This window comes from Dermacentor variabilis, chromosome 1 (assembly GCF_050947875.1).
Source record: "Dermacentor variabilis isolate Ectoservices chromosome 1, ASM5094787v1, whole genome shotgun sequence".
NCBI classification, from domain to species: domain Eukaryota; kingdom Metazoa; phylum Arthropoda; class Arachnida; order Ixodida; family Ixodidae; genus Dermacentor; species Dermacentor variabilis.
Window position 1 is genome coordinate 47204471 of NC_134568.1, and position 27126 is coordinate 47231596.

Sequence of the window (27126 nt, forward strand, 5' to 3'; positions counted from 1 at the left end):
CCCTCCCCCTCCTTTCTGCCTTCTGTGTAGGGTAGCACACCGGACATGCGTCTGGTTGACCTCCCTACCTTTCCTTCCTTCACTTCCCTCCTCCTCCTCCTCCTCCTCCTCCTCCTCCTCCTGAGGAGCTTCGATACTCTCGATTTCGATAGCGTGTTCGCGAGGGACGATGGCCCACGGCGGCCGCTGTTGGGTGCGGACATTTTGCCACATTAGATAATTTAGTAGCTAGCACCTCTCGATTCTTACGCATGTTATAGAGAATCACCGACGACCAGGGAAAACAACAGTAGGCAGTTTCGCTCGAAGAGCGAAACACTGAACGCGATAGGTGGTCTTAGCGTTCCGCTCGAGCTCATCGAACGATGTTTCCAACGAGACTCACAGGCGCACCATGTCGCTGCAACGCAGCACGCGAGGCAAACTGCAGCAGACCGCGTTCCGGCAGCTACCAGGCGTTTTGGCACTCCGGTGGGATTAGGAGAGCTGCCAGCGGCGTTTCAAGCGTCGCTCCTCGATGGTGGACGAATAATCAAGACCAACGGGTACAGTCGGCATGCGTCGGCGCTTAATGGAAGGATTAGATATAGCTTGAGTATACGTTTACCCATTGATGGTATATACTGTCCGTGCTCCGCTCAGACCGCAGTGTGTATGCGCCACGTCGTGGCTGGCGCATGCACACTGCCGATGACTTCGGGTGAACTTCCGCCTGAATAGCGACTAATCACGCGCCACCACTAACCCTTAATGTGCCGTGCACGAGTACCGACACGTTTGGCCGCAATGTACAACGGCCGCGCCCAATCGAGAAGAACGTGAAACGCGATGATGATAATGATGATTTATTGACATCCCCTTTGAAACAAGGCGGTGACGTACAAATGGTCACCCAGCCTGCTTGTTTAATCAGGTATGCTATATGCATGGTTTTTTTTTAAATTATTACTATGAAACTATGGAGTTTTACGTACCAAAACCACAATCTGATAGCCGTAGATGAGGGCGGGGGGGGGGGGGCAGAAGGGGCACTCTGGATTAATTTTGACCACCCGGAGTTCTGTAACGTGCACCGAAATCTAAGTACGCGGGTGTTTTCTACATTTCGCCTCCCATCAAAATGCGGTCGTCGTGGCCGGGATTCGATCCCGCGACCTCGTGCTTAGCAGCTCAACACCAAAGCCACTAAGAGACCACATGCATTCTAGTATTTGTACACATCTCCTTGATATATTTTTTTCTTTTCCTCAAAACTTCTCCGTCTACCTCGTACCGCTACCTATGCCTGTAACGGAACCGGTCGTATATCTCTTCCCTGCATTTTTTCCACCAATACTCAAAACGTCTCTGGCTAATTATCTCGACTACTGACCGGCTGATGCTTCCGTCCACTTTAAACCCAGGCGCTTCTGGAAAGCGTAAGTTATCTACAGGTCTCACTGGGCGAGTCCCTTCGCATTCCATTAGGATGCGCTGAGTGGTCTCCGGATATGTGCTGCAGCAGGCATATGCCTCATCTTGTCGCGAATATTTGCTGCGGCATGTTCCTGGCCTTAGACAACCAGCTCGAGCCTCAAAGAGTGAGGCACTGCCTTTCGTGTTGTGCAGATTTTCCTTTCTAATTTCTTACATCTGTAGAATGCTTGCGCCGTCTACTGAGCAGTTGGTTAAACTTACATTCTATGGACAAAGCTTACGTACTGTCGGGATGAAGGGAAAAAAAAATCTAGGATAGAGTATGACATCAGGAAGCTGGCCTCGGCAATCCCAACTTGCCCTGACGCCAGCCCTCCTCTCCGAGACCCATCGGCGCGTTGACTCTTGGGAAGCAGGTCCTCCATGGTTTAAAGACAATGTTTGGTTCGTGGTAACTATAGCTCTTAGTGATGTCCTCGTCTCTACCAACCCTCGCCACCAACTCTGCGCTCTACTTTCTCCGGTACTATCCAGCCACCATACTCGTAAAGGCTTTTTGCGCGCTCGGAGCCTAAAAAATGACTCCTTGCATATCACGTGCTCATCGAGGGCCTATTTCGCCCGAGTATTTCCTTTAAAATTTTGATGACTAGCCTTCAAGACTGTCACGTGACGCATCCTCCTAGGCTTTCTACTTCCTCCCTGACTGTCAGTGTTGCTCGCCTTTCTCGTTTTCCAACATGGTGGGCCAGCGCAAAAAAACCCGCTCGTTTTTTTTTTTTTTTTTAACAATGCAGAACCTCTAATGAACTCTGATTCAGAGCACTGCAATGTTGACAAAGAGGTATCTTCAAGGGACTATAAAAGCAACGAAGAGTCAATGTTTCCACGTGACCACTAATAATGCTAATGAAAATTATTGACTAGCTACTTAAATTTTCTTTGAATTTGCAGATTATCTTTTTAACGTTCTACTAGTTCAGTTAGTTTCGCCCGAGAGGCGAAGCACCGATTGCGACAGCAAATTAGTAGATATCTATACGAAGTAAGAGTGTCTTATCGGTCGTATAAGCTGGCAAACATTCGCTTACTAACTAAATTAATAATGATATAATGTGTAAGCGCGACTGAATGAGGACGTAGAAAGAAACAGAAACACAGAGACAGCGCTGTTTGTGTGTGTATTTCTTTGTCGATGAGTGCGGAAACTCGCTGTCGAACTGCTGGAGTGAATAATGGCGCTAGCAGCAGCGATCGAATTGACCTTCGTGCATCTCTCGCTTCAACGCGAACGAAACGTCGAAAGCACAGCGCATACAAAGCTACCGGCACTACACGCACTCTGTAAACATCGCAGATCGCTTTAAAGATGAGGCCCGCGCGGGCGCGCACTTCGGCCACGTCGCAGATCGCTTTCAAGATACGGCGCCCGACCGAACCCACAACCTTCGCATTTCGCGTGCGATGTTCTACCAATTGAGCTACCGCGGCACCGTTTCCCCATCCACTTCCTTGGGTATTTATGTGTCCTAGTAAAACCCTGGGAGTGTAAGCCAAAAAGCCGCCACTCACAGACCTTGGCGGCGGATGTGGAACATCCTTTCTGCCGCAAGCGTCACGAGAACGTGATATTTTTTGGGTGAAGGCAACCGGTCAATAAAACCCACACATGCTACCTGAATGCATCAATGTTGCGGGATTCGAGACCCTCGTTATGTAATAAACTAGAAGATAGGGGGGTTAACCGAGGGGCCCAATTTTTATTAGTCATATCATAAGAAGCCAACAAACACTGATACCAAGGACAACATTGGTGAAATTACTTGTGCTTAATAAATGAAATAAAGAGACGATGAATTAATGGAGATGAAAGTGGATGAAAAAAACAACTTGCCGCAGGTGGGGAGCGATCCCACAACCTTCGCATTTCACGAAATCTTTTCTCAAAATAGCGGCTTCTCTCACAGCTTTCCAGCTTATCAAGCCACCTCTCGCGGAAATAGTGGCCGCATGGCTGCTGCGGATAGCACAATTCACGAAAACAGGTGAACACTCCTATTCAGTAGAGTTCACTCCACCTCTTTCTTTCGTGTGCCAAATTTGTTTTCTTAGATTCTCAATATTTTCGGATAAAATCGAGCTTTCCCCAAAAATTGAGGAGGCCTGCCTTTGTTCCAGAGTTTTTTCGGTTCTAACCGAAAACGCCGAACGTAACGTCTATCGAAGTAGAGCCTATAGACCGCTCCGCACCATTGCTTTCGCGGTGAGTCACATTTACGCATTACACCGCGTCTACTTACACCGCGTCTATCCGGCGCCAGAAGAGACGCCGCATAAAGGCAATCACGTTTCGCGTGGGAACAGCGCGCTATCACCGTACACGTTCTCCCGTCATTCAGAGACGGCGGCGAGACGCGAGAACGACCAGGACTTCGCGAACTAGCTCTTCTACAAAGCCTTCCATGCAGCTGGCGCCGCCGACGACAGAGTCACCCGAGACCACCGTGCTCACACAATCGCGCACTGCCGTTGCCTTGCCGGTACAGCCGGCCGACGGGACGGCACGAACAATTTGCACACGTGATCGGGACAGACAATACCCGCACAAGAGAGCGCTCATGTGACGGCGCCCCCGAATTCCAGTTCTTTGCCTTCATGCCGCCTATTCTATTTAGGACGTCAGCAGACACCCGTGAAAGGTGTCGTGGCTGCAGTCGAAGCAGCACGGGTGCACCAGCACTTAGCACAATGATCACGTGGAGTGTGTTGTGATTATGAATCTGTATATACACGGAAGCAAGCCGTCCTAGACGCTGACCAATAACACCAAAAGCTGCCACGCGTGTGCACAAATACGGGGCTCACAAACACAGGTGGCATTATCTGCCACCACTGCCAACAGCCCTTGGCGCAGTGTGCGGCTGCTCAGTGCAAAGATTCTCAAGCGGCCCTGAAAACTTTTCTCGCAGAAACACTTAGCACATACGAAGCACGCTTACGTGCGGTCTGCAGAAGATGCACACGCTAATGGTACGTCCAACACATGTGACAGAGGTTTACACTCCCTTAGCCAGAGATAACAGCTATGCTAACGCTCATTCAGTGAATATTTTAAAAATAAACATCATAAATAGCAAAGTAACACTAAATCAGCACTGGTAATATTTTCTCTAAGAACCCTATAATCATTCATTTGACAGAAGATGGTTCACTGGTGAAAATGAGGGACTTTCTCCTTTTCAAAATTTACGCAGAAACCCTACAGCATCGTTACATCAGTGTGGCATCACGAATTTCGAAGTATTGTGCTGTATTTGAGCGAGAAGAATGGGGTGGGGGGATCCGAGGAGCCGGGTAACACTCGCAGGGCTGATCCTGCACACGAATTCCCAAGAAAGTGGAACAGATGACGGTCGCTGCTATTGGCAAAGCGCGGCACGCCCCGCAATGCGGACGATGTAAAACCGCTGGATCTTATAAAAGTAGCGACAACTGCTACGCATCGTGGTTTGTGCCAAGAGAAAAAGATTCAAATACGCTTGTTCAGCGCCTCTTAAGAAGCTGTTCGCTCCTAGCTTTCCCGTTGCGTGAACAAGTGAAGATGGGTCGTCACGTGTCGTTCTACATACATTTGCGATTGTGGAAACCATGCATGCAGGTTTGCTGATTGGTTGCGAACTAAGAACAATTGCGTAAGCAGCGCGCATGGCTTGCTAGATTCTCCTGGCCCACACCAAGGGGCGCGCTGAAGTTAACAGGATTAAAACCCATTTAAACAGGATTGGGGCGCCCGCTATTACGCGTCTCCGTACAGGGCTGTGACAAGTCCGACTGCGCCGCCATACTGTGTCAAAAAACGTAAAGGTGCGCTAGGATGGACGGCGGGAATTTAGGTCTCTGCACTAGCTGATAGTGTAAAAACTTGCAATTTTCGCAGTTTGTGCGCTTACGTGCATCGCAATATTTACATGTCGCCTAAAGAACGGAGGTGGAACGTTACCGTAAAGCAATACTAGAATAAGTTTCGAGCCCAGAAGATAACTAGCCCTTTTTGCCGCGCTTTTGCTCACGCTCACAAATTTGTTTCGAAAACAAAGTTGACGCATATCGTGCGTGCTTAACGTTTTAGAGGTTGTCCCTAAAAAAAATGGATGACGCCACTTTTTGACCGTAACGCTAAAGCCGCGCCATTTCGTGAAAAGACATAGCTAGGCCAAAACGCGGTAAATAAATACGGCAGTGTCACCAATAACTGAACCTAGATACAAATGCACGTGGCCGAAAACCGTTATCGAAAAGTTTCGATAACGGCCACGGCTGCCTAATTTCAATGGGGCAGAAGGCGAGAACGCTCGTGTACTTAGATTTAGGTGCACGTTAAAAAACCCCAGGTGTTCAAAACTATTTCGAAGTCCCCCACTATGCCTAATAATGAGATCGTGGTTTTGGCACGTAAAACCACATAATTTATTATTTTTGTTAAGTGATGCGCAAACGCGAGTCACAACGTACGACCTTTGAGCACTGATAAATTAACCCCGTCGTTGCAGACATCTAGCCTGAAGTATAAGCCCATGCGTTCAGCTTGTGAATATTTCCCGCCTGTATTATAGTATACTCTTTCCTGCCTGTATAAGTATAGTGCCCAAATGTTTTGCTGAGAAACACATTTGCCTCACGTTCTGTTATAGAACGAGCGATAGATGAACACAACAATATGAGAAATAACAGAATATATTGACACATTTCACCAAAAGAAAGGGAAAGATTATTGCCAAAGTATACAGTTGTCACTTGAGTAAAACCGCAGGAACACAGCATGGAAATAAGTGAGATGTGGCTCACGGCAGCTCACCAACACGTTCACTTGCCTACATCCACAGGATGCCATGCACATAAACTTGAGAGCATTGGCAAAACAAAGCTCAAGTTATATGCTCCTAACAAACATGAAAACGTACCAGTCCACGCTTACACCTGCGGCGGTTTTACTTTCATATTTTATCCTCCTCCGTACACAGAGCTGGTACAATCAGTGCAAGTGTAAATACTGAGCCGTAACAAGACAAAGCTGTCCAATAGCATTTCCCTAATATTTGGATGTTCAGTGTATGCGATTGTTTGAAATGACACATTGGGTTTGAGTAGGCTTCTCATCGCCTTGATTAAACGACTAAGGCGGCAAACGCCTAGTGCTGCAGAAAATTTCCCGAAGGCCATTTCACACGCAGACACAAGTTTAAGCATCATGGCACAGATGAACAAGCTTCTTGCCGAATTTTTCGGCATTCTGGGTCGCGGGGAAAAGTAAGACATTGGTGTCGTTTTTCCATTCAGTTGGTGAACAAAGGTGCGCCGCCAACGGGCCTGACAGAGCGTTTTCAGCTATAAAGCTGTCACGCACCTTTCATCTCACGTGGCCAGCCCGAAATGTGAACTTAGCGAACAAGTCCGCAGCACCGTGGAAATTACAAACGCTAGGCAACACGACAGCGCCGAACTGACTAATGCACGGATGTGTACGGCCGCTTCAACAGCTCCGACACAATATGGCGGAGGGGGCCTGGTGAAAGGGTGTCACCCCCCTGAACAGCGGGATGCGGCGCTGACATTGAGGCACCCTAAACAACATTTTAGAGTGTCTAGATGTCCTCCTCGCCCGTCACTCACGGAGCGGGAATGCGAAGGTATTCACCCAGCGAGACTTGTAGGAAACGTCCACCTTCCAGATACAGCGGATGGCAGCATTAATCGGGCAGCAGTCGAAATAAGCAAGACACATTTATAGAGTATTGGTGGGAAAAAATCAGGGAACAAATTGATATGACCGGATCCATTACACGCAACTATACAAGGTGGATATAGAAGTCTAAAGGAAGATGGAAAAAGATTAAGAAGACAGACAAAATGCTAGATTGATAAATATCTATAGATTACTTCATCAGCTCAAGCAGGCTGGGTGACCACTCGTCGCCGTCCCGTTTCGAAGCAGATGCCAATAAATTATCGTGATGATCACCAGTCGCGTAGCTCGGCGGCCCCAGATCAAAGCCTTTTGCTACTTTTCGAAGATACAGGGCTTTAGGAAGATGTGGCTTCGACTCCCGCCTACGGCAAGTTGTCTTTTCGTCCGCTTTCATTTCCGCTTGCCTTATGTTTTCACGAACTAAACATGACAATTAATTGTCCTTATGCTTCCTCTGGCTTCACTGACTGTTTCTTCGAACTCTTGTATTTGGGCAATTTGGGCCCAGGAAAAGTTATCAAAGCTTGCTAGGCGCAGTCTTTGATCCTTTTGGAATGGAATGTAGTCCTTCAATAATAAACGGTTAAGTGGACACAAGTAGACGCTGTCGAAACCCACGGCGTCACTTTGACTCGGTGCAAAAATTTCAGTGTGGCGCCGCCATTTATTTTTCGTTATCTCGTCTTTTCTGGCTTACCAAGGTCCCCTTACGGTAAGATTGACCACATTGCTACCATACAAGACTGACTTACGAATTTATTCAATACTTCTACCAAGTGTCCCTTCAACATCTAACATCACTAATACTCAAGCTAACAATTAACACAAACGCGTGACCATGTGACAGACCAGTAGTTCTTGCACTAATCAGGAAAAGGTCAAGTTTCTTGAATGACCTTTAAGCATACCCTCCAAGTCGTTCCTAACTCTAACTTTAAATCCTGGACGAAAGCTTGCCCACTGCGAGCTTTCCACTGCAACTGATCGAGACCTCATTTCTGAGTGTACGTGGTTAGGAGCTCAGCAGTGGAAAACTTTGCCACTTAAGAAATTGCATAAACACGACAATAATTTGGATTTAGCCCAGTCATTAGTGAAGTTGTAGATATAGTGAAGCTTTTGTCCAATTTTTTTTTCTTTTTCTTGATTTGCGTCCATTTAGAACATATGGACAAGACCAAAGTGAAATGTACTGTGATGCAGCTTGAAGGGCATTCGGTGTCGTTACAATGACAGCGTGGTTCAATGCATAGAGCAGGGGTTCAACTGGATTCCGCGCGCGGCCAAAACGAACCTGACCACATATCTCCTTCGGTTTACGTTATAATGTTTACGGTTTACGTTATAATGTTTGGATTTAACAACATAACCGCGCAAAATTAAGCGCGGGACGCGCCAGCATGTATCGGAAATTTCTCGAATGTTATTGATGGTTCTGTTGTCACCGAAGCTTGTGTAATCTGATTGCACGTGCGGCGCGAATTGTGCAGAACTTTTTGGAAGACACGCGGGCAACACCGGTTACTCTGCAACCTTGATGACTCGTGTATAAAAACCGACGCACTTGGCCGGCAGATCAGATTTTCGACGATCGCCGACTGTGTTCGCCGCTAGGGCCGTTCTTTGAGAGTAGCCTGTTTTTGAGGGCCCAGGTTTGCCCAACAAAACGTTAGTTTCACCATTCCCAGTTTTGCTGTTTTCTTCACCATCACTACTACCTGACTGGTGGAGGTGCAAGTGCGGTCACGTATCGAACGCCCCCGCAAAGCCGTGAGCCAAGTCCTAGCCACGAAGACAACACCAACGTCGCCAAGGACGAGTGAGCTGGCAGCAGGCTGCAATGACTGCCCCCGGAGCACGGACTTTTGTCTGAGAAGACCAGGAAGTGCACGACCACGGCAGCAGCTACAATGACAGCCTCAGTGTCGCCAACACCGATCGTGCTGCAGCAGCCCAGGGAGCCACCGACATTTTGCGGTTCAACATTCGAGGACCCGGAAAGCTGGCTGGAGAAGTACGAGAGGGCCGCTACATTTAACAGCTGGAACAGCGACGACAAGCTGCGACATGTCTTTTTCGCATTGGAAGACGCCGCCAGGATGTGGTTCGAGAATCTAGAAGCCACCTTAACTACATGGGACATGTTCCTGAGCTTTTTTCCTGCAGACATTCACAAACGTCGTACGCAAAGAGCGAGGCCAAGCTCTACTAGAAACCCGAGTGCAGCTGCCGAATGAGACCATCGCGATCTTCATGGAGGAGATGGCCCGTCTCTTCCCGCACGCCGACCCAGAAATATCAGCAGTTGATGAGGGGTGTCAAGCAAGAGCTCTTTGCCGGATTGATATGCAACCCGCCCAACACTGTTGCTAAATTTGTCTCCGAAGCCACAACCATTGAGAAGACGCTCGATATACCGACAATACAATATAACCGCCGAAACTACACCGATGTTCAAGTACTCGGCAGCGACGACATGCGAGAGACCATCAGAGCTGTCGTTCGTGAGGAACTGCGCAAGCTCTTTCCAAGGTCGCAGCCTCAAGTGGCCTCAATCGCCAACATCGTTAAAGAAGAGGTTCAGCGATCACTTGCAGTTCGTGAGGTGCAACCACAATCACCGCAGCCCCAGCTGGAAGCGATGACGTATGCCGCCGTCGTCCATCGTCAAGTTTCCCTTCAGCAACCGTGCCAGAGCCCCATAACGCCACAAGTCCGTAGTCAACAGCCGCCGCCCAGCGCAGCTACCTGAGGAAGACGGACATTTGGCGCACCCCCGACTACCATCCGCTCTGCTACCACTGCGGGGAAGCCAGCCACGTCTACCGCCGATGCCCATATTGCAATTCGGGTCTGCGAGCGCTCGCTGTCAACGCGTAGCCTCTACAGCTAGGTGAACGCCCTCGCGATATCGCTGACTATACCTCGCCGTCACTCAGTGGAGTTCTCGACGACAGTCCCGTTCGCCGTCACCAGGTGAACGGGACTCGAACGGTCGTCCCGTTCCTGTCGCCGCAACACCGACCATACACTGTCCAAGCCCGGGACCGGTCTGCGAGCCCATACCCCGAAAACTAAAAGCAGCAACCGATGAAGGTGCGGTTGCAGTTCGTCGAACAGACGAATATCCTCCGCTGCCGCCGAAGACGCCGAAAAGACTATTTCGATGATATATCAACGAGACGCCTACATCTTGACGAAACCAAGAAGCCAAGAATACGCCGACAAAAGAAGAGCTGACGACACGACATCCCCGCCACACGTCAACTGAACGCTGACTGAAATCTGCCGGGCAAGAATTATACGGTTCATAACCGGACCTACCCTGCCACCTTCATTATCCTCCAGCAGTGTTCACGAGACGTCATTCTCGGCATGGACTTTCTGAACCAACGCGGCGCAATCATCAACCTGAAGTCGAAGTCGATAACGCTGTCGGAAGATCACGCGATACCACCGGAGAGCTCTCGTAGTCACCACGCCTTGAGTATGCTAGAAGATCAACTGAGCATCCCGCCTCGCTCCAGCATTGTTATGTTCGTCGGCACCGAAACACCCACAGACGTAGAAGGCGTCATCGAGGGTGATCAACGTCTACTGCTCGATAGTGAAATTTGCGTCGCACGAGGAATCGCTCGGCAGCACGGAGGAAAAGCGAAAGTGACGCTGATTAACTTCAGCCAGGAGTTCAAGCACTTCAAAACGGGCCTGACGATCGCATACACCGAGGAAATTGATGAAACCAGCTATGCGTTTGTCCTCTTGGATTCTGCCGCATCTACCCCGACGACCATAGTTCCCGAACCAGACTTCGACATAAATCCAATCTCCGTGAGTAAGCAGCAACACATCGGAAATCTCCTCCAACGATACAGACTGCTTTTCGACGTTATCGAGGATTCGCCGAACACCAGTTGCAAAACATCGCATAATAACCGCAGAGTACGCTCGACCACTCCGCCAGAGCCGTTACCGAGTTTCGACGCGAGAACGTGAAGCTATAACAGGGTGCCTACCAAGTTGACATTTCCAATTTCCCTGAGTTTTCCAGGTTTCCCTTGAGTGCCTTTGGAAAATTCGCTGAGTGATGCAGCACCATAATTTATGTCAAGACGGGCTGAAACCATACCACCCGAAGCTGTCACTCTCTAGTAAGCATACGAAAAAAATTTAAAAAACGGCTTAATCCAATTTGAATACTAAGGAGTAGTGTTGATGTTATTCAAAAAGAGAATAGAAGGGAGGGGTTAGTAAAATGCACAACAAATAAAATGGCTTCGAAAAAATTTTCAAATCGAGCGGGACATTCTCAAATATCAATTAAATGGAGATGCATAAAGAAACAAATATTTTCGAATATGAGCTTTTTCTATCAACAGATAGCAAGCTCAGTGGTATGAGGCAGCTCGTAAGTCAACTTCAACCGTCCTGACATACTCTCAGCCCGCGCATGACGCCTTAGTGTTGTGTTTCACTGCTTTGAAGATTTTAATTTGGTTTGTATGAAGGACACCTGCATCTCGGCATCAGCCAACACTTTGTTTTTTTAGCACAAGCTCCTTCAAAACAGCGACAGCACGCTTCCTTTCGCGTTCATTCCTCAATGCGTAGGTTCTTTCTGTTCTTGCTCTCCTTCCGCCACTCGTTCGCCCCACGGATCATTTGAAGCATCTTCTTGGTCAGTTGCACAGTCCACGTCCGATTTTTCGAACTCCCTAGCGGCCACGAAAACGTCCGAAAAATCGGCCAGTTGGAAAAATTAAATGCATATCATTTACTGCCCTTAAGGGCTCAAACCGCCAGAGGCACATTCGAAAACCCTCTGAAGGCCTGTCGGTACACGTATTAGGCATATTGGTGCTCGTACTGTGACAGGAAATACAGGGTGCACGCGTGTATAATTAAGGAATACATATTGTGTCCCGTGGCAATAGCACCTCCCCACGCTTGTTATGCTTTACTGCAATACTTTTGCGTCTGCTTCACCAAGTAACATTTCTGTACAGAGGCGAAGCTGACTTTCGGGAACCAGCATTATGCAGCGCACCGTGCTTTCCAAGCTTCTAAGCCAATCGCGAGGAGCACAAACGCGGAGTCTGTGCAATTGCTGACTGCAGCGCATTCTTTCAATAAAAAACACAGCACCCAACGGCAAGAAGCTTCTTAGCGAACGTCGAAGCAGCTAGGCCTAGCGTTGCCGCAATGGTGGCTACGGCTGTCAGCGGATCTGCGTGCGAGAGCGCCGGTTCGAGGCAGCGAGGTAATCAAAATGGCAGCGGTGGTGGCTTTGATTAATGCCCTTTCGGACCTGCGGTCACGGCAAAACGTCCGCAAAATCGGACAGCGAAGAGTTCTTGCGTCCGACATTTCAGACGTTCTGATGCGTTGACTCTATGGGGTACATGGTGGTGCCGCGAAGCCGCCCAAATTGTCGTAAACCTGGAAAGTCGGCCATTGAATGTACACTGGCAACTCCTCCAGCCGACGACGGGACGTCAGACTATTCATTACGATTCCTGTCTGTTACTCGAGCCGGCATAACCGCGACTTTCGACCCTTTCAATAAAGTTACAGCGAATTTTCCCTGATAGAGGCACACATTCCCCGAGTTCTCCCCGAGTTTTTCCAGATTACTCAAAATCTCTGAGAATTCCCGGTTTTCCCGGTTGGTAGACGCCCTGTATAAGGCAACAAGCCGACGGAATGCTGCGCGACATCATCCAGCCGTCGAAAAGCCCATAGACATTTCCTGTAGTCTTGGTAAAGGGACGGAACCCTGCGTTTCTGCTTCGATTATCGTCGACTGAACAAGATCACGAAGGAGGACGTATACCCCATCCCACGGTTAAACGATGCAGTGGATCGGCTCTGCAACGCTAAATACTTCTCGTCGATGGATCGCAATACTGGCTACTGGCAAATAGAAGTCAGCGAGAGATATCGCGAAAAGACCGCCTTCATCACGCCAGACGGCCTCTATGAGTTCAAGGTCATGCCATTCGGACTGTGTTCAGTGCCTGCAATGTTCCAGCGCGTCATGACCACGGTGTTAGCAGGATTGAAGTGGCAGACCTGTCTTGTTTACTTGGATGAAGTCGTCGTCTTCGCCGGATATTTCGACGATCACCTTAGGCAGCTTGGGACAGTACTAGAGGCCATCAAGTCATCAGGGCTCACTCTGTGAAGCTGAAAAGTGTCGCTTTGCTTATGACAAGCTTCTGTTCCTGGGCCACGTCATCAGCAAATCTGGAGTCCGGCTCGACCCGCAGAAGACAGCTGCCATGGCCACGTTCCAGCAGCCCATCGACAAGAAGGCAGTGCGTAGATTCCTTGGCATGTGTGCCTAGTACAGGCGCTTTGTCAAGGACTTTTCACGCATCGCTGAGCCGCTGACACATCAAACTAAACGTGATGTCGAGTTCAAGTGGGAAACGTCACTGGCCGACGCATTTCAAGAACTCAAACGACGCATGCAGTCGCCACCGGTACACTCTAAGAAATGTTTACACCCTTTGAGTCGTACCTTGCCACACAACGATAATCGTCATCTGTGTTGTCCGCATTTCCATTCTTTAACGCTGCGAGCCCGGCACTTACCAGTAACGAACGGCATGCGCGTTATCAGCATGACATAGCATTCCCGACAGTAAAGTAGCGGGCGCGGCGTTTTCAAGAAAGGAAACGCAAGCAAGGCAGATGACGATTATCGTTGTGAGGCAGAGATGCATCCCAGAGGGTGCAAGCTTTTTTTTTAGAGTGTACTTGCGCACTTCGACGAGGATGCCAATACAGAAATCCACACTGACGACAGTAGGCGTCGGTGCCGTCCTAGTCCGGAGGAAAGACGGACTTCAACGGGTGATAGCTTACGCTAGCCGATCGCTGTCAAAAGCAGAAGGCAATTATTCTACGACCGAAAAGGAATGATTCGCCATCATTGGGCTAGCTACAGAGAAATTCCGCCGTTACCTATATGACAGGCCGTTCAAAGTCATCAGCGACCATCAGGCGTTGTGTTGCCATGGCTAGCAAATTTAAAGGTCCCTTCAGGGCGCCTGGCGCAGTGGAACCTCAAACTGCAAGAACATGACATCACTGTAATGTAAAAGTCCGGACGAAAACATTCTGATGCCGATTGCCTATCGCGCGCCCCCACTGACCCGCCGCCGCAAGATGACGAGGATGACGGCGCCTTCCTTGGAACAATAAGCGCGGAAGACTTCGCTGAACAGCAACGAGCAGATCCGGGGCTGGAAAGCCTCGTCGACTATTTGGAAGGGAACACCGACGGTGTCCCTAGGGCATTCAGGCGAGGATTGTCTTCGTTCTCGCTTCAAAACAACCTACTCAAAGAACTTCTCACCAGTCCGCGCCAACTACCTTCTTGTTCCCTCAGCGCTGTGTCCAGAAGTATTGAACGCACTACATGACGATCCGACTGCTGGGCACCTCAGATTCTCCGGGACCTTATCGAGGATATAGGAAAGGTATTACTGGCCGCGCCTGACCGCCTACATCACCCGTTACGTCAAGACATGCCGAGACTGTCAGCGACATATGACTCCACCGACAAGGCCAGAGAGATTACTATATATATAACAGCCGATCGAGCTTCCTTGCCGACCATTTTAGCAGATCGGCAGGGATTTGTTGGGACCCTTTCCGACGTTGTTAGATACGGGCCCTTTTCCTGGCATCCTTCGAGTTCACCAGACCACATCGAATCGCCGTCGCGTCTAATTAAGGTGCACAGAAGCGCATCTACCACGTTCCCGAGACGCAGCACGTCCAGACAAGTTGGCGTCTCCCACTTCGTGCGCCGCACGTGGAGCTATTGTCCCACTGCTAGACTCTTCCCGAAAGTGCAGCGGGAGCCTGACACGATTTAAGGTAAGCTGCGTCCCGAGCGAAGTTCTTTTGCGGCTTTGAAAGGTCGCTCGAGGACAGCCCGTCTCCTCAGCACCCCCCCCCTCCCCCTGCTGAGCACTTTCAAACCCGGAGGGAACGCCGGCTGTAAGTCACCGTGAAGCTCTCGGAACCCCCCATCCGCCTATTGTGACGGCGCTTGCAAGCCGCGAGGCAACGCCGGTGGCAAGTCACCCTTCCTACGGTGGAGCCCTCGGAGCAACTCCCCATCCGCCAAATGTGACTGCACACGCACGGGCGCCTACCTTTGGAGGAGAATGACGACACCTGAGCGGGCTCGACGATTGGCCAAAACTGACGTGACCCCGAGACACCGAATGGGTTAAAAGCGAGAAACAGGGAGCCGAGAGAAGCATTCCTTCATTCATCTCTTTCGGGCTTCTTGCCACCGGCCGCAGCGTCCGATTTACTGCCGGCTATCAATGACTTTATGACTATTAATGACTTCATCTTTTTACTGTAAATAATGTAAATAAACCTCCAGTTTCCACCTCAAGATCCTCCTCAAAGTCGGGCAACTCCCGCACTCAACGGCAAGATCGAATAACTGGGAGACAGCGGTGGCATTGTCCTCCAGATCCAACAACGTCAACATCCGGAAATAATTGGCTCCTCGTGGCGACAGACTGCCTCACCCGCTTCGCTGAAACGAAAGCTCTACGGAAAGGTAGCGCAGCCGAAGTGGCAAAATTCTTCGTCGAGAATATCCTGCTGAGACATGGCGCCCCAGAAGTCCTCATCACCGAAAGAGGAACAGCCTTTACCGCGGAACTTACCCAAGCCATTCTGCAATGCAGCCAGACAAGCCACAGGAGGACAACTGCCTGCCACTCGCCGACATGCTAGCAATGTAGTACGTCGACGTCGAACACAAGACCTGAGATGCCGTCCTGCCATACGTAACCTTCGCTTACAGCACTGCGGTGCAAGAAACAACACATATCACGCCGTTCAAGCTGGTTTACGGCAGGAACCCGACAACGACTCTCGATGTCATGCTGCCGCATGTCACCGATGAAGAGAATCTCGACGTCGCCACCTATTTCCAGCACGCTGAAGAAGCCCGACAGCTCGCCCGCCTGCGCATCAAGAATCAGCAAAGGACCGACAGCCAGCACTACAACCTCCGACGACGTTACCAGGGTGTCTACCAAGTTGACATTTCCAAATTCCCTGAGTTTTCCAGGTTTTCCCTGAGTGCCTTTGCACATTTCCCTGAGTGATGCAGAACTATGTTTTGTGTCAAGACGGGCTGAAACCATATCGCCTGATGCTGTCACTCTCTAGATTTTTTTTTTAATTATGGGGTTTTACGTGCCAAAACCACTTTCTGATTATGAGGCACGCCGTAGTGGAGGACTCCGGAAATTTAGACCACCTGGGGTTCTTTAACGTGCACCTAAATCTAAGTACACGGGTGTTTTCGCATTTCGCCCCCATCGAAATGCGGCCGCCGTGACCGGGATTCGATCACGCGACCTCGTGCTCAGCAGCCTAACACCATAGCCACTGAGCAACCACGGCGGGTCTGTCACTCTCTAGTAAGCACATGAAAAAAAAAATAAAAAAGCAACTCAATCCAATTTGAATACTAAGGAGTAGTGTTTATGTTATTCAAAAAGAGCATAGAAGGCAGGGGTTAGTCAAATGCACAGCAAATAATGTGTCTTCGAAAAAAATTGCAAATGAAGTCGGACATTCACAAATACGAATAAAAAGGAGATGCACATAGAAGCAAATATATTCGAATATGAGCTATTTATATCAATTGATAGCAAGCTCAGTGGTATGAGGCCCGAACTCTGTCACAATTGAGATTCTCTCTCAACCGCTCGTAAGTCAACCTCAACTGTCCTGACATACTCTCAGCCCGCGCACGACGCCTGAGTGTTGTGTTTCACTGCTTCAAAGAGTTTATTTTGTTTTGGATGAGGGACACCTGCATCTCGGCATCAGCCAAAACTTTTTTTGAGCTCAAGCTCCTTCAAAACGGCGGCAGCAAGCTTCCTTTCCCGTTTATTCCTCAAGGCGTGCATCATTTCTGTTCCTGTCCTCTTTCTGCCACTCGTTCGCCCTAAGGACCATTTGAAGCATCTTGGTCAGTTGCACAGTCCACGTCCGATTTTTCGAACTCCCTAGCGGCCGCGAAAACGTCCGAAAAATCGGCCAGTTGGAAAAAATAAATGCATATCATTTACTGCGCTTAAGGGCTCAAACCGCCAGAGACACATTCGAAAACCCTCTGAAGGCCTGTCGGTACACGTATTAGGCATATTGGTGCTCGTACTGTGATCGGAAATACCGGGTGCACGTGTGTATAATTAAGGAATGCAAACTGTGTTCCGTGGCAATAGCCCCTTCCCACGCTTGTTATGCTTCACTGCAATACTTTTGCGTATGCTTCACCATGTAACATTTCTGTACAGAGGCGAAGCTGACTTTCGGGAACCGGCATTAGGCAACGCACCGTGTTTTCTAAGTTTCTAAGCCAATCGCGATGACCACAAAGGCGGAGTCCGTGCCATTGCTGACAGCAGCTAATTCTTTCAATAAAAAACTCGGTACCCAACGGCAAGAAGCTTCATAGCGAACGTCGAAGCAGCTAGGCCTAGCGTTGCCGCAGTGGTGGCAAGGGCTGCCAGCGGATCTGCGTGCGAGAGTCTCGGTTCGAGGTGGCGAAGTAATCAAAACGGCAGCGGTGGTGCTTTTGATTATTGCCGTTTCGGACCTGCCGTAACGGCAAAACGTCCGGAAAATCGGACGCCGAAGATTTCTTGCGTCCGAAATTTCACACGTTCTGATACGCTGACTCTATGGGGTACGTGGCGGTGCCGCGAAGCCATCGAAATTATCGGGAATCCGGCAAGTCGGTCGTTGACTGCACACTGGCAATTCCTCCAGCCGACGACAGGGCGTCAAAGACGATTCATTACGATTCCTGTCTGTTGCTTGAGCCAGCATTACCGCGACTTTCGACCCTTTCAATAAAATTGCCGCTAATTTTCCCTGATAGAGGCCCAAATTCCCTGAGTTTTCCCTGATTTTTTCCAGACTACTCAAAATCCGTGAGAATTCCCGGTTTTCCCGGTTTTCCTGGTTGGTAGACACCCTTTACGTCGAGTACCAGCCCGGCGACCGTGTTTGGTTTTGGAACCCAATACGCCGACGAGGACTCAGCGAGAAGCTTTTACGCCACTATTTCGGACCTTACAAGATCATCCGACGCATTGGCGCACTCGACTATGAGGTCGTGCCAGACGGCATTTCGCTAGTACAGCGGCGCCGCTCACGACCTGAAATAGTCCATGTTATGCGACTTAAGCCGTCCTGTCTGCGCTAACGAAGTTTAGGACTTTGCATAGCTGAACTTCCGACTATTTTGGGGGGAGGGGGGGCGTCTGAGTTACTTTAGACTTTGTTTCTTTGTTACTTTTGTTTAATAAGTGTCCTTCTGCGTTTCGCTCTCCTGTTATGTTTGTAGCATCTGCTTTTTGAGAGGGGGGCATTGACAGGTGGATACCTCTAGCGCGCGCAACGCTATCGCTGATATTCGGCCGTTTCTCAGCCAGCCGAGTCGGGCTGAGTCACTTACGTTTCGCGAGATAGCGATAACGTGGCCTAGAACGTGCGCTCATCACCACTGGTAGGTCCGTATGTTGTCTCGAGGTAGAAAACAAGCGCGTTGGCGCCAACCTACGATGACTCATTCCGTTTCCCGGATACACGCATCCTATTGGCCTCGAGCTCCACCACTGGAAAAGCTGGCGCCACCGTCGGCGTGACGTGCTATGAGGGATCACGTGGACATAGCGGCCGCGTCGGCTGCTTCGGGAGCGCCGAAGCGAGCTGAAAACGAGAGTTTAAATTCCCTCGTACGCGGCGGCCCTCATTTAGTGGTGAAATTTTCCCGCTTCGAGTGTCTCCTTTACAACGCTTGAAAGCACTACAATAGGTAGTGGCTGCCTTTGAAGGCGCGCAACGTGGTAGGCTACTGCTCGGTGCCGCAGTGCCGGGGGTACGCAACGGAGCCCGGTGTCAGCCTTATTCACACGTAGCCGCAGGACAAGAAGCTGCGCGAAGCTTGGCTCGCGAAACATAAAACTGGCAAACAGTCATCGGCTACAACACGGGTATGCAGCAAGCACAGACGCGAGGAAGATTTCTGCTACGGCGCCGGGTCTGCGATGTTCGGAAAACGCGCACTGAGACTCTCGCCCGAGTCCGCTGGCCGACTAATGTCATGACGGTTTGCTCTATGAACTTGTCGATGCTATAGATACTGGCAAGTTCACTGGAGTGGAAAGGGAACGGTAAGAAGCACATCAAAAAAGAAGCATGGCATATGGCCATGTTTGTGTTATGAATTAATGCACTGGCCTACAAAAAAGAAGCAGCGGGAAATCGCACGCTGACAACACCGATAAACATACAGTGCGACGCAACTCGAGAAATAATATTGAAACGTCCAAGAATTTAGAAGAAAAAGAAAGAATGAATCGTCGCGACGGCACATCACTGCAGTCCCCGTAGGCGTCGAAGTCTCTACAATAAAATTATTTTTGAACAGCTCTGATAGCGCCCACGCAACAATGGTTGCTTGTATACTGTCAAATGCTCATATTCTGCGGCCTAAAGCTTATGGCACGGTGCGAAAACGCGCACGCGGCGAAAGCGAAACAGTGCGCGTATAAGCATGCAGACGCGCAGTCGGTCGCTGCGAACCTGTGCGATCGCTGCATTGAGGCTTCATTCTATTACGCTCCATTTAGTTATACAAACACTATAAGAATATATTTCACATAGTTTGCTCACAGCGTTTGCCTACCATTCACGCAAGAAGCCGGTTCAGGAGACTCCATCGCGGCGACCGCGCGCAGTGGCGTTCACTGTACGTATTCGGTAAATAGATAGCGCCTGTAAACGATTCTGTGCTTTCAGCCTGCCCAAGATTATTATTTGGACAGTAAAAAACTTCTCTCCTGTCGAAAGCACTTACAGAAATGTCCGGGAGAGCTCCCGCGTGGTGTTTTCTGTGAGCGCTGACAGCAAAACCTATGAGGAGCGCGCCGCGTCATCCCTCATACTACGCCAGCGAGGCGCTTCCGATAGATGGCGACTGCGTAACTCTTCGTCGCCAATAGCTAATAAAGCAGACGACGGCTTGCACGCAGCAGACGACGGAAGCGAAAAGCGTTTTCGTCGGAGTAATGGTAGGCTTTGAGCTAGCTGCTTTATTTTTATTATCGTGAATCTCTCAGTCAAGAGTGATGACCCTCGAGATTAAAAATAATATGTGCTAAACTTGAAATATTGGTGGTACCAAGCTAATGCGGCAGCGGCGCTGTTTTGAATTGTTTCGCTCATGTACCATTTTAATCTGGACGTTTTGTTCGTGTAACTGACGCCCTATTTCTGGTAAAATATTAAAAATTAAATTATGGTGTTTTATGTGCCAAAATGACGATCTGATTATGAGGGGCACGCCGTAGCGGGGGACTCCGGAAATTTGGACCAGCTGTAACGTGCACCTGAACAAGTACAGGAGTGTTTTCGCATTTCTCCCCCATCGAAATGTGGCTGCCATGGCCAGGATTCAACCCCGCGACCTCATGCTTAGCCACTAAGCATCCACTGCGAGTTCCGGTAAGATCTTATGTAAACGCACTCATGTCCAACATACGGTATAGTCAACAAGATTGTTACGAACGCACATATATATATATATATATATATATATATATATATATATATATATATATATATATATATAAACTATATATATATAAAGAATACAGTCCATAGAGTGTCCCCATTTGCTGAACATGACTCTACTTGCACGGGCCCAACGACTGGATGAACATGCCACCTGCACGGGCTTGAGGATAGGATGAAAATGACTTGACCCAGACAGACTGAAGGAGTTATAAGCCAGAGAACCATCGGGAAGAGAGAGACATTCCTCGTGCCGCAGGCCGTGGCGTACGATTTACTGCCGGCCATCGTTGACTCCTTACTGTTATTTTACCTGTTTCCAGTCCTGTACATATGGAAATAAACCTTCTATTCTCAAACTCCACCTCAACGTCGACCAACTCCTGCACTCAATAGCAAGATCCAAATAATACAGACGACGCATGCTACTATGGCGCCATATCATAGCCATCATCGCCGCACAGCCCGTCTTGTGTGGCACTACGCTTTTCTTCTTGCACTTTCGTTCCACAAATGATGAGAGCGGCCCTTTGTCGCAGGGAAGTTGCACCACCAGTGTCAGCGGTGACACAACCCAAGGGAGCATGGCATCGAGCCTTCGCCATCGCCCGTTGCAGGAGCAGTGATCCCTGCTACACACGCTGGCACTGCAGAGTGACCTCACCAGCTGATGCCATTGACAAGCATAGCCTTCCCCACCTCACACCACCCTGGCCCCCTTCGGAAGCACAGATGAGATTGCCCACGCTGCTGCGGATGCCTTGGCCACCGACAACTTAGCGCATGTGCAGGCTGTCTCCCGTCTGCTCTTCCTCCGCTTTCCACCTCATGTTTTCACTATAGCCTCCTCCTCTGCTTTCCTCCTCGTGCTCTCTTTCATCTCCCGCTGCTCTCCACGTTCGCTTTCGCCTTTCGCAGTACTCGTTCACTCGGTTACAAGGTACAACGCCAAGGCACGCCAAAGCTTAACGAAGGAAGAGCTGCACTCTAAAAAAGTTGCAATAATGAAAAACGTGCATGGCATACCTGATTAAATCAAGCAGGCTAGGTGACTGTTTGTAACTGCCCCATTTCAAAAGGTATACCAATAAATCCTCATCATCATCTTCATTAGCATCGTATTGTGCCACTTGCGATAAGAGATGCGCACCGCGTGGCATTGATAGGTGCACACTTTGTATTCCAGTTGCATATTATTATACCAGGTGGCACGCCATGTAGCTGTTGCATAGGTAGTGGTACATGGTAGATAGAGAAAGTTTGAGCAAGAAAAATATTGAGGATATGTATACGAAAATGATAGGATGAAAAACATGTATAGGATACCTGACTAAATTAAGCAGGCTAGGTAACTGTTTGTCACCGTCCCGTTACAAAGAGAATGCCAATAAATCATCATCATTAGCATTGTATCGTGCCATTTATCACGCAATGTGACATGCGTGCCGCATAGCGTTGACACATGCAAACTTTGCATTGCAGTTGCATTGTATCCCACAAAGTGTCCCAACATGTAGTTGGACCTGCTTAACTCAAACAAGCTAGGTGACTATTTGTCACCGCCCTGTTTCAAAAGGGATGCCACTAAATCATCATCATTATCAACAGCATGGTATCATGGCACGGGTTAATGGATGCAACATGTGCTCTGCATAGTCTGGATACCTGTGTTTGCTCTTCAGTACACATTATGGCGCCTCCTCACAAGGTACGAACAGCTGCTGAAGAAGTGAGTCGTGGAGCTACCTGCGCGACTGCAACCAGGCAACGTCGGGCTCAACAGACCGCTGTGCAAAAAGCAGCACAAGCTACAGCTCACCGTCAATGCCAGGTGAATAGTTCAGATCGTTGTCCTAAAAGACACTGCGAAGAGACTTCGCCGCAAAGACCCTCTAGTGCTTGCTGCCAAAAATAGAGCTCCTATGGAGTCACTCCTCCAGCTTACGCTGTGACTGTGCTGCGTACAGTCCTGTGACTTTTTTGTCTTTTCTTCCTTGAAAGAAGATCGCTCAAGCATATCTGCAAATGTTTGCTCCAACCGATATTACATGAAACAGTGCAAGAGTTACTGTGCATAATATTGCACTGACTAACATGTCACTGCTACACATTATGGGGCAAAGTTATGACTTCTTCTTTTCCAGGTCTTTTTTTTTTCTTCACTCTTTTTAATTCTTTGTTCTCTCAATCATAAGCAAAATACTACATATCTGAACAGTGGTATGACCACAGAACATTTCCACACATGACTGTGGTGAGGCCATCAGGAGCGTGTTCAAAAATAGCAAACTATAGATGTTTATATAACTCGCAAGCACCAAATGTATTATACTGCAGGGCAAACTTTCACACACACACACACACACACACACACACACACACACACACACACACACACACACACACACACACACAAACAAACAAAAAAAAGAAAAGAAGAAAGCAGGAATAAAATGCCTAATGGTTTCTTCTTCAACCGTAAATTTAGCACTTGGCTGGATAGAGTTAATGTGTTTGAAAAATGACCGCAATGATTCCCACATAAATGGTTGCTTAAGTTCTGCAGCAAGAGCCATTGTGGTCACTCAAAGATATCCAAAGTCATGTAGTCGAGAGCTTCTAACACAGGGTCAAACACATTATCAAGATTGAGGCATGTGTGGTGGTGCTAAACTCTCGCATGCATCTCGATTGAAGATGACATATGTATTGCTGAAACAAACTTGGATGGTGGCTGAGGCCATCTAGTGGAAATGTTGTTTTAAGAACCAAGAGGGAACCTTGCTGACAGCTCTTTGTAGCAGTGCGTGGTAAAATCTGCAGGCAATGATGGAAACATTAGCAATGACTTCGCATAAAACGATACCATGATGTGTTTCTTCAGCCTCAACAAAAATATTTTTCAACATTCCTCAGATTCCAATAGGCAGTAATATTTCTGCTTAACAGATGGAAGTCTTGATTCATGAGCTAAATTACTTGCAGTGTAGTAAGTGCTTACATGTAGATATCTATCAGAGATATAAGTTTATTCACAAAGACGATGTAGTCAGAATTAAATATGATTGCTGTAACCCACACTGTTTTATCTGAACCAATAATACACACTTTCACCATACAATGGAAGTACACAATGCCCATCATTACATGTGGATTGAATTGTACCCAAGATTGCTGCGCCGCCTTTATTTTTGTATTTCAGGCACAACCCTTGTTTTTTCACCTCTCTGATGAACAAGAAACTATCAAGAATGGTGTTCCACTTCAGGACCTGTGCCAGCATCATCACTATATGACCCTTTTCAGGGAACTACTATAAACAGGCTGCATTCCGCAAGGGCAGATTAGTCTGCAAAGGCCCGGCACTAAGACTTGCGGTGTCAAGGTGATTCTCAAAGCCTCCATGATAGCTTCCTGGAAGCTTCACTAGAAAAAAATGAGCCTTGAAAAGTCTATTCATTTTATACGCACATGGAAGGGAAGAGTTAGCTATTCTGATTGTTGCAGGAAGAGCAACCTGCTGTCTGCATTAGCTTTTCACCTGGCCACTCAGAAGTGGTAAGAGTGATTCTAAAAGTGTCTCCCCGTTTTGGTGAACTTGCTTCACTGCCAATTGCCCCTTACACACTGGCACAGCGAGCCTAGCTCCCCCAATGTCCCTCACCATCTCGCATGCCGAGACATAGCATGTGGTGCTATACAGCCTCTCCCAGCTCAAATGCTGAGTCAGCGAGGGTGTGCAATAGTAGGCAGTGTCCTATGACAACTACAAGATCCCTCTGATTGGCTTTACATCATGTCACAAGGTTCCCTGGTCTAGAAACCCAGGGAAGGCTAATGCCTTAACATAAGGAATAGTATCGACAATCTTCAGAGTGCTCATCAACATTTGAAGATATGTAAAACAAAAATGCTGCTTTTCATTTCCCATCAGGCCTCTACTCCCGACTTCAGCTCTCACTTCAGCATGAAGATGCAGACGATGGTGTGAACTTGATAAGCTTTTGACAGTGTATCAAGCTCTCAAAGCATATCAAGCTCTCAACACAACACATAAGAGTTTCAAACCGTCAATTTTCCTCTTAATCGTTTTAACCTTAATCTTGCTATGAAGGGAAAGCTACGGAGCCAAAGCGCGCACAAGTGAGAGTGCATCTGAAAAGAGTCCCACGTTTTAATGCACATTCGTTTAGGCTGAGGAAGAGAAAACATAAGCACCTTACTAGCAACAGCTAAATAAGACAGAACACACCATTGAGTGTAAAGGTTTCCTTATTTTGCGGCATTTCCCTTCCGCATCTGAGGAAACACGAAACCATCGCACATGGAAGCTGCATTGATTCAGCATCTGTTCCGAGCAACTAAAGGCACTGTCAAACGCTGCCAGAGTACTTGGCGTGGTAACATGTGCAGCAGCCATGTGCCCGTAGCTTTCCCTTCATAGCCACAGAAAGTTGTCCGCGAGTATAGCAAGTGATTTCTGCTACAATAACTACAAGTGCCACTATCAGTTAAACAGAAACCACGAGAGGCAAAGTTACAGCTCTTACCTTTCTCCATGCTTAATGAGTCGATGGCTCTGTACCCAGCATTCACAAGACCAAAAGCCTTGCCTGCTTGGATAATGGCTGTATAAACAGGAACACACGATGCTGATGGAATATGCAGCTCCCAACCCATTTCACCCACAAATGTCAAACGTATGGCTCGGACCTGAAATATACAAAGTGAGCTCGGTGTAAATTTATGGTATATTTTATTTAAAACAGAAACAATCTTCAAAAATGCCACACTTATTAAGCCTCCATTTATTATTTTCTGTCAATGACAACATCCATGACAGACAGCACAAATGGAAAAGATGAATGAAAAAGTGTAGTCTGTCATGAATATTCACACCTGCTGAAATAATATGACATCTGCTACAACAAATTAAACAAAAACACGTCCTTTTTCTTGCTCTCTCTCTTTTGAGAACTTCCAGCACTATAAGTTTTAAAGAATGACAGAGAAATAAAGCTATTTATATAGGTGACAATAGTTTCTTTTATTGGTTAACATATGATCTCCATTGAAATAGCCTTCACCATGTAAGCTTCTTCATTTAATTGAGTTTTCACATACATACCCTTTTCTTTCATCTCTAAACACCATAGTTTTGATGTACATTGGCTGAATGAGAAAGACAAGGACTGGCTTACTTATCTGAGCTGAATTACAAGGGCTGCATAAAAACAATGCAAAAGTAGGCACAATTTTTTATTAATTGATAGAACATTGGAACTCCACATATAGCTAGAGCATAATTTCCTCTGTATAGTGATAGTACCCTACTTCGCAATGCACAAAGGTAATTCAGTCTCCCCATTGTCAAACACAACTGCCAAATCCAGGTTTAAGGAAGCTTAAGAAGAAGCAAATATGTACCAAGCAAACTTGCTCTTATAAGTAGAGTCATCTGAAGCAGTTATAAAATAAGAACTTGAATAATGTTCCAAGATATTCTTTTTCAAACTTGCAGAGTGTTGGAACACAGAAATGAGACATTTAAACCGACTTCTTATTTCAATCAACTTTACAGCAATCACAGGTTGCCTATGCACAGCTGCAAAAGCAGCAGCAAGCTCAACATATCAGTCAAACAAACTACAGTGTACATGAATACTGATTGATTGATTGATTGATTGATTGATTGATTGATTGATTGATCGATCGATCGATTGAGTGGAGTTTAACATACCAAAGTGACACACTGGTTTGAAAGATGTCATAGCAGGTGGCTCTGGATTAACTAGGACCACCTGACGTTCTTCAATGTGCACCCAATGCACAGCGCACAAATGTTTTCACAATCTGTCCCCATTAGAATGTGGCCACTGTGGCTGGGAATTGGACCCGCAACCTTGTGTTCAAGAGCACAACACCATAGCCAATGCCACCGTGGCCACCGCGGCTGGTTGCTATAATATTTCCTGCACTATAGTACAAACCTACCGAGCTGTTTCAAAAACTCGTAGCCCACGTCCAACAAGCTTCATGTAGCGATTATACACATATCACAGCAGTGGAGCCTCCCAGCTGACGTCACATGTGCAACTGCACTATCCAACTTACCAAGGCTAATAATGAAGTTTGAGATATGTGGTGACCCTATGCTAGGTACAGTGCTGTATAGCCCCATAAATGTCACCTGGATTTACTACGAAATGTGCACATTTCAGTCAATTTTGTTTGTCAAATCCCAAAAATGAGTTGAAGCAAAATATATTTAATGATTCAAACATATGAGCCTTAACTAAGGTGACACCAAACAGATTAAAAATGTA

At 47.9% G+C, this 27126-nt stretch overlaps 1 protein-coding gene across 2 annotated transcripts in view; it reads right to left on the reverse strand.

Moving 5' to 3' along the window:
* The window catches only part of Sardh (Sarcosine dehydrogenase), a 187903-nt gene that overhangs the window by 61716 nt on the left and 99061 nt on the right, over positions 1-27126 (reverse strand). For both annotated transcript variants that reach the window (XM_075687072.1, XM_075687073.1), the window contains exon 17: positions 25351-25513. In XM_075687072.1, coding sequence (XP_075543187.1) covers positions 25351-25513 — 163 coding nt within the window. The remainder of the gene's footprint in view (positions 1-25350; positions 25514-27126) is intronic.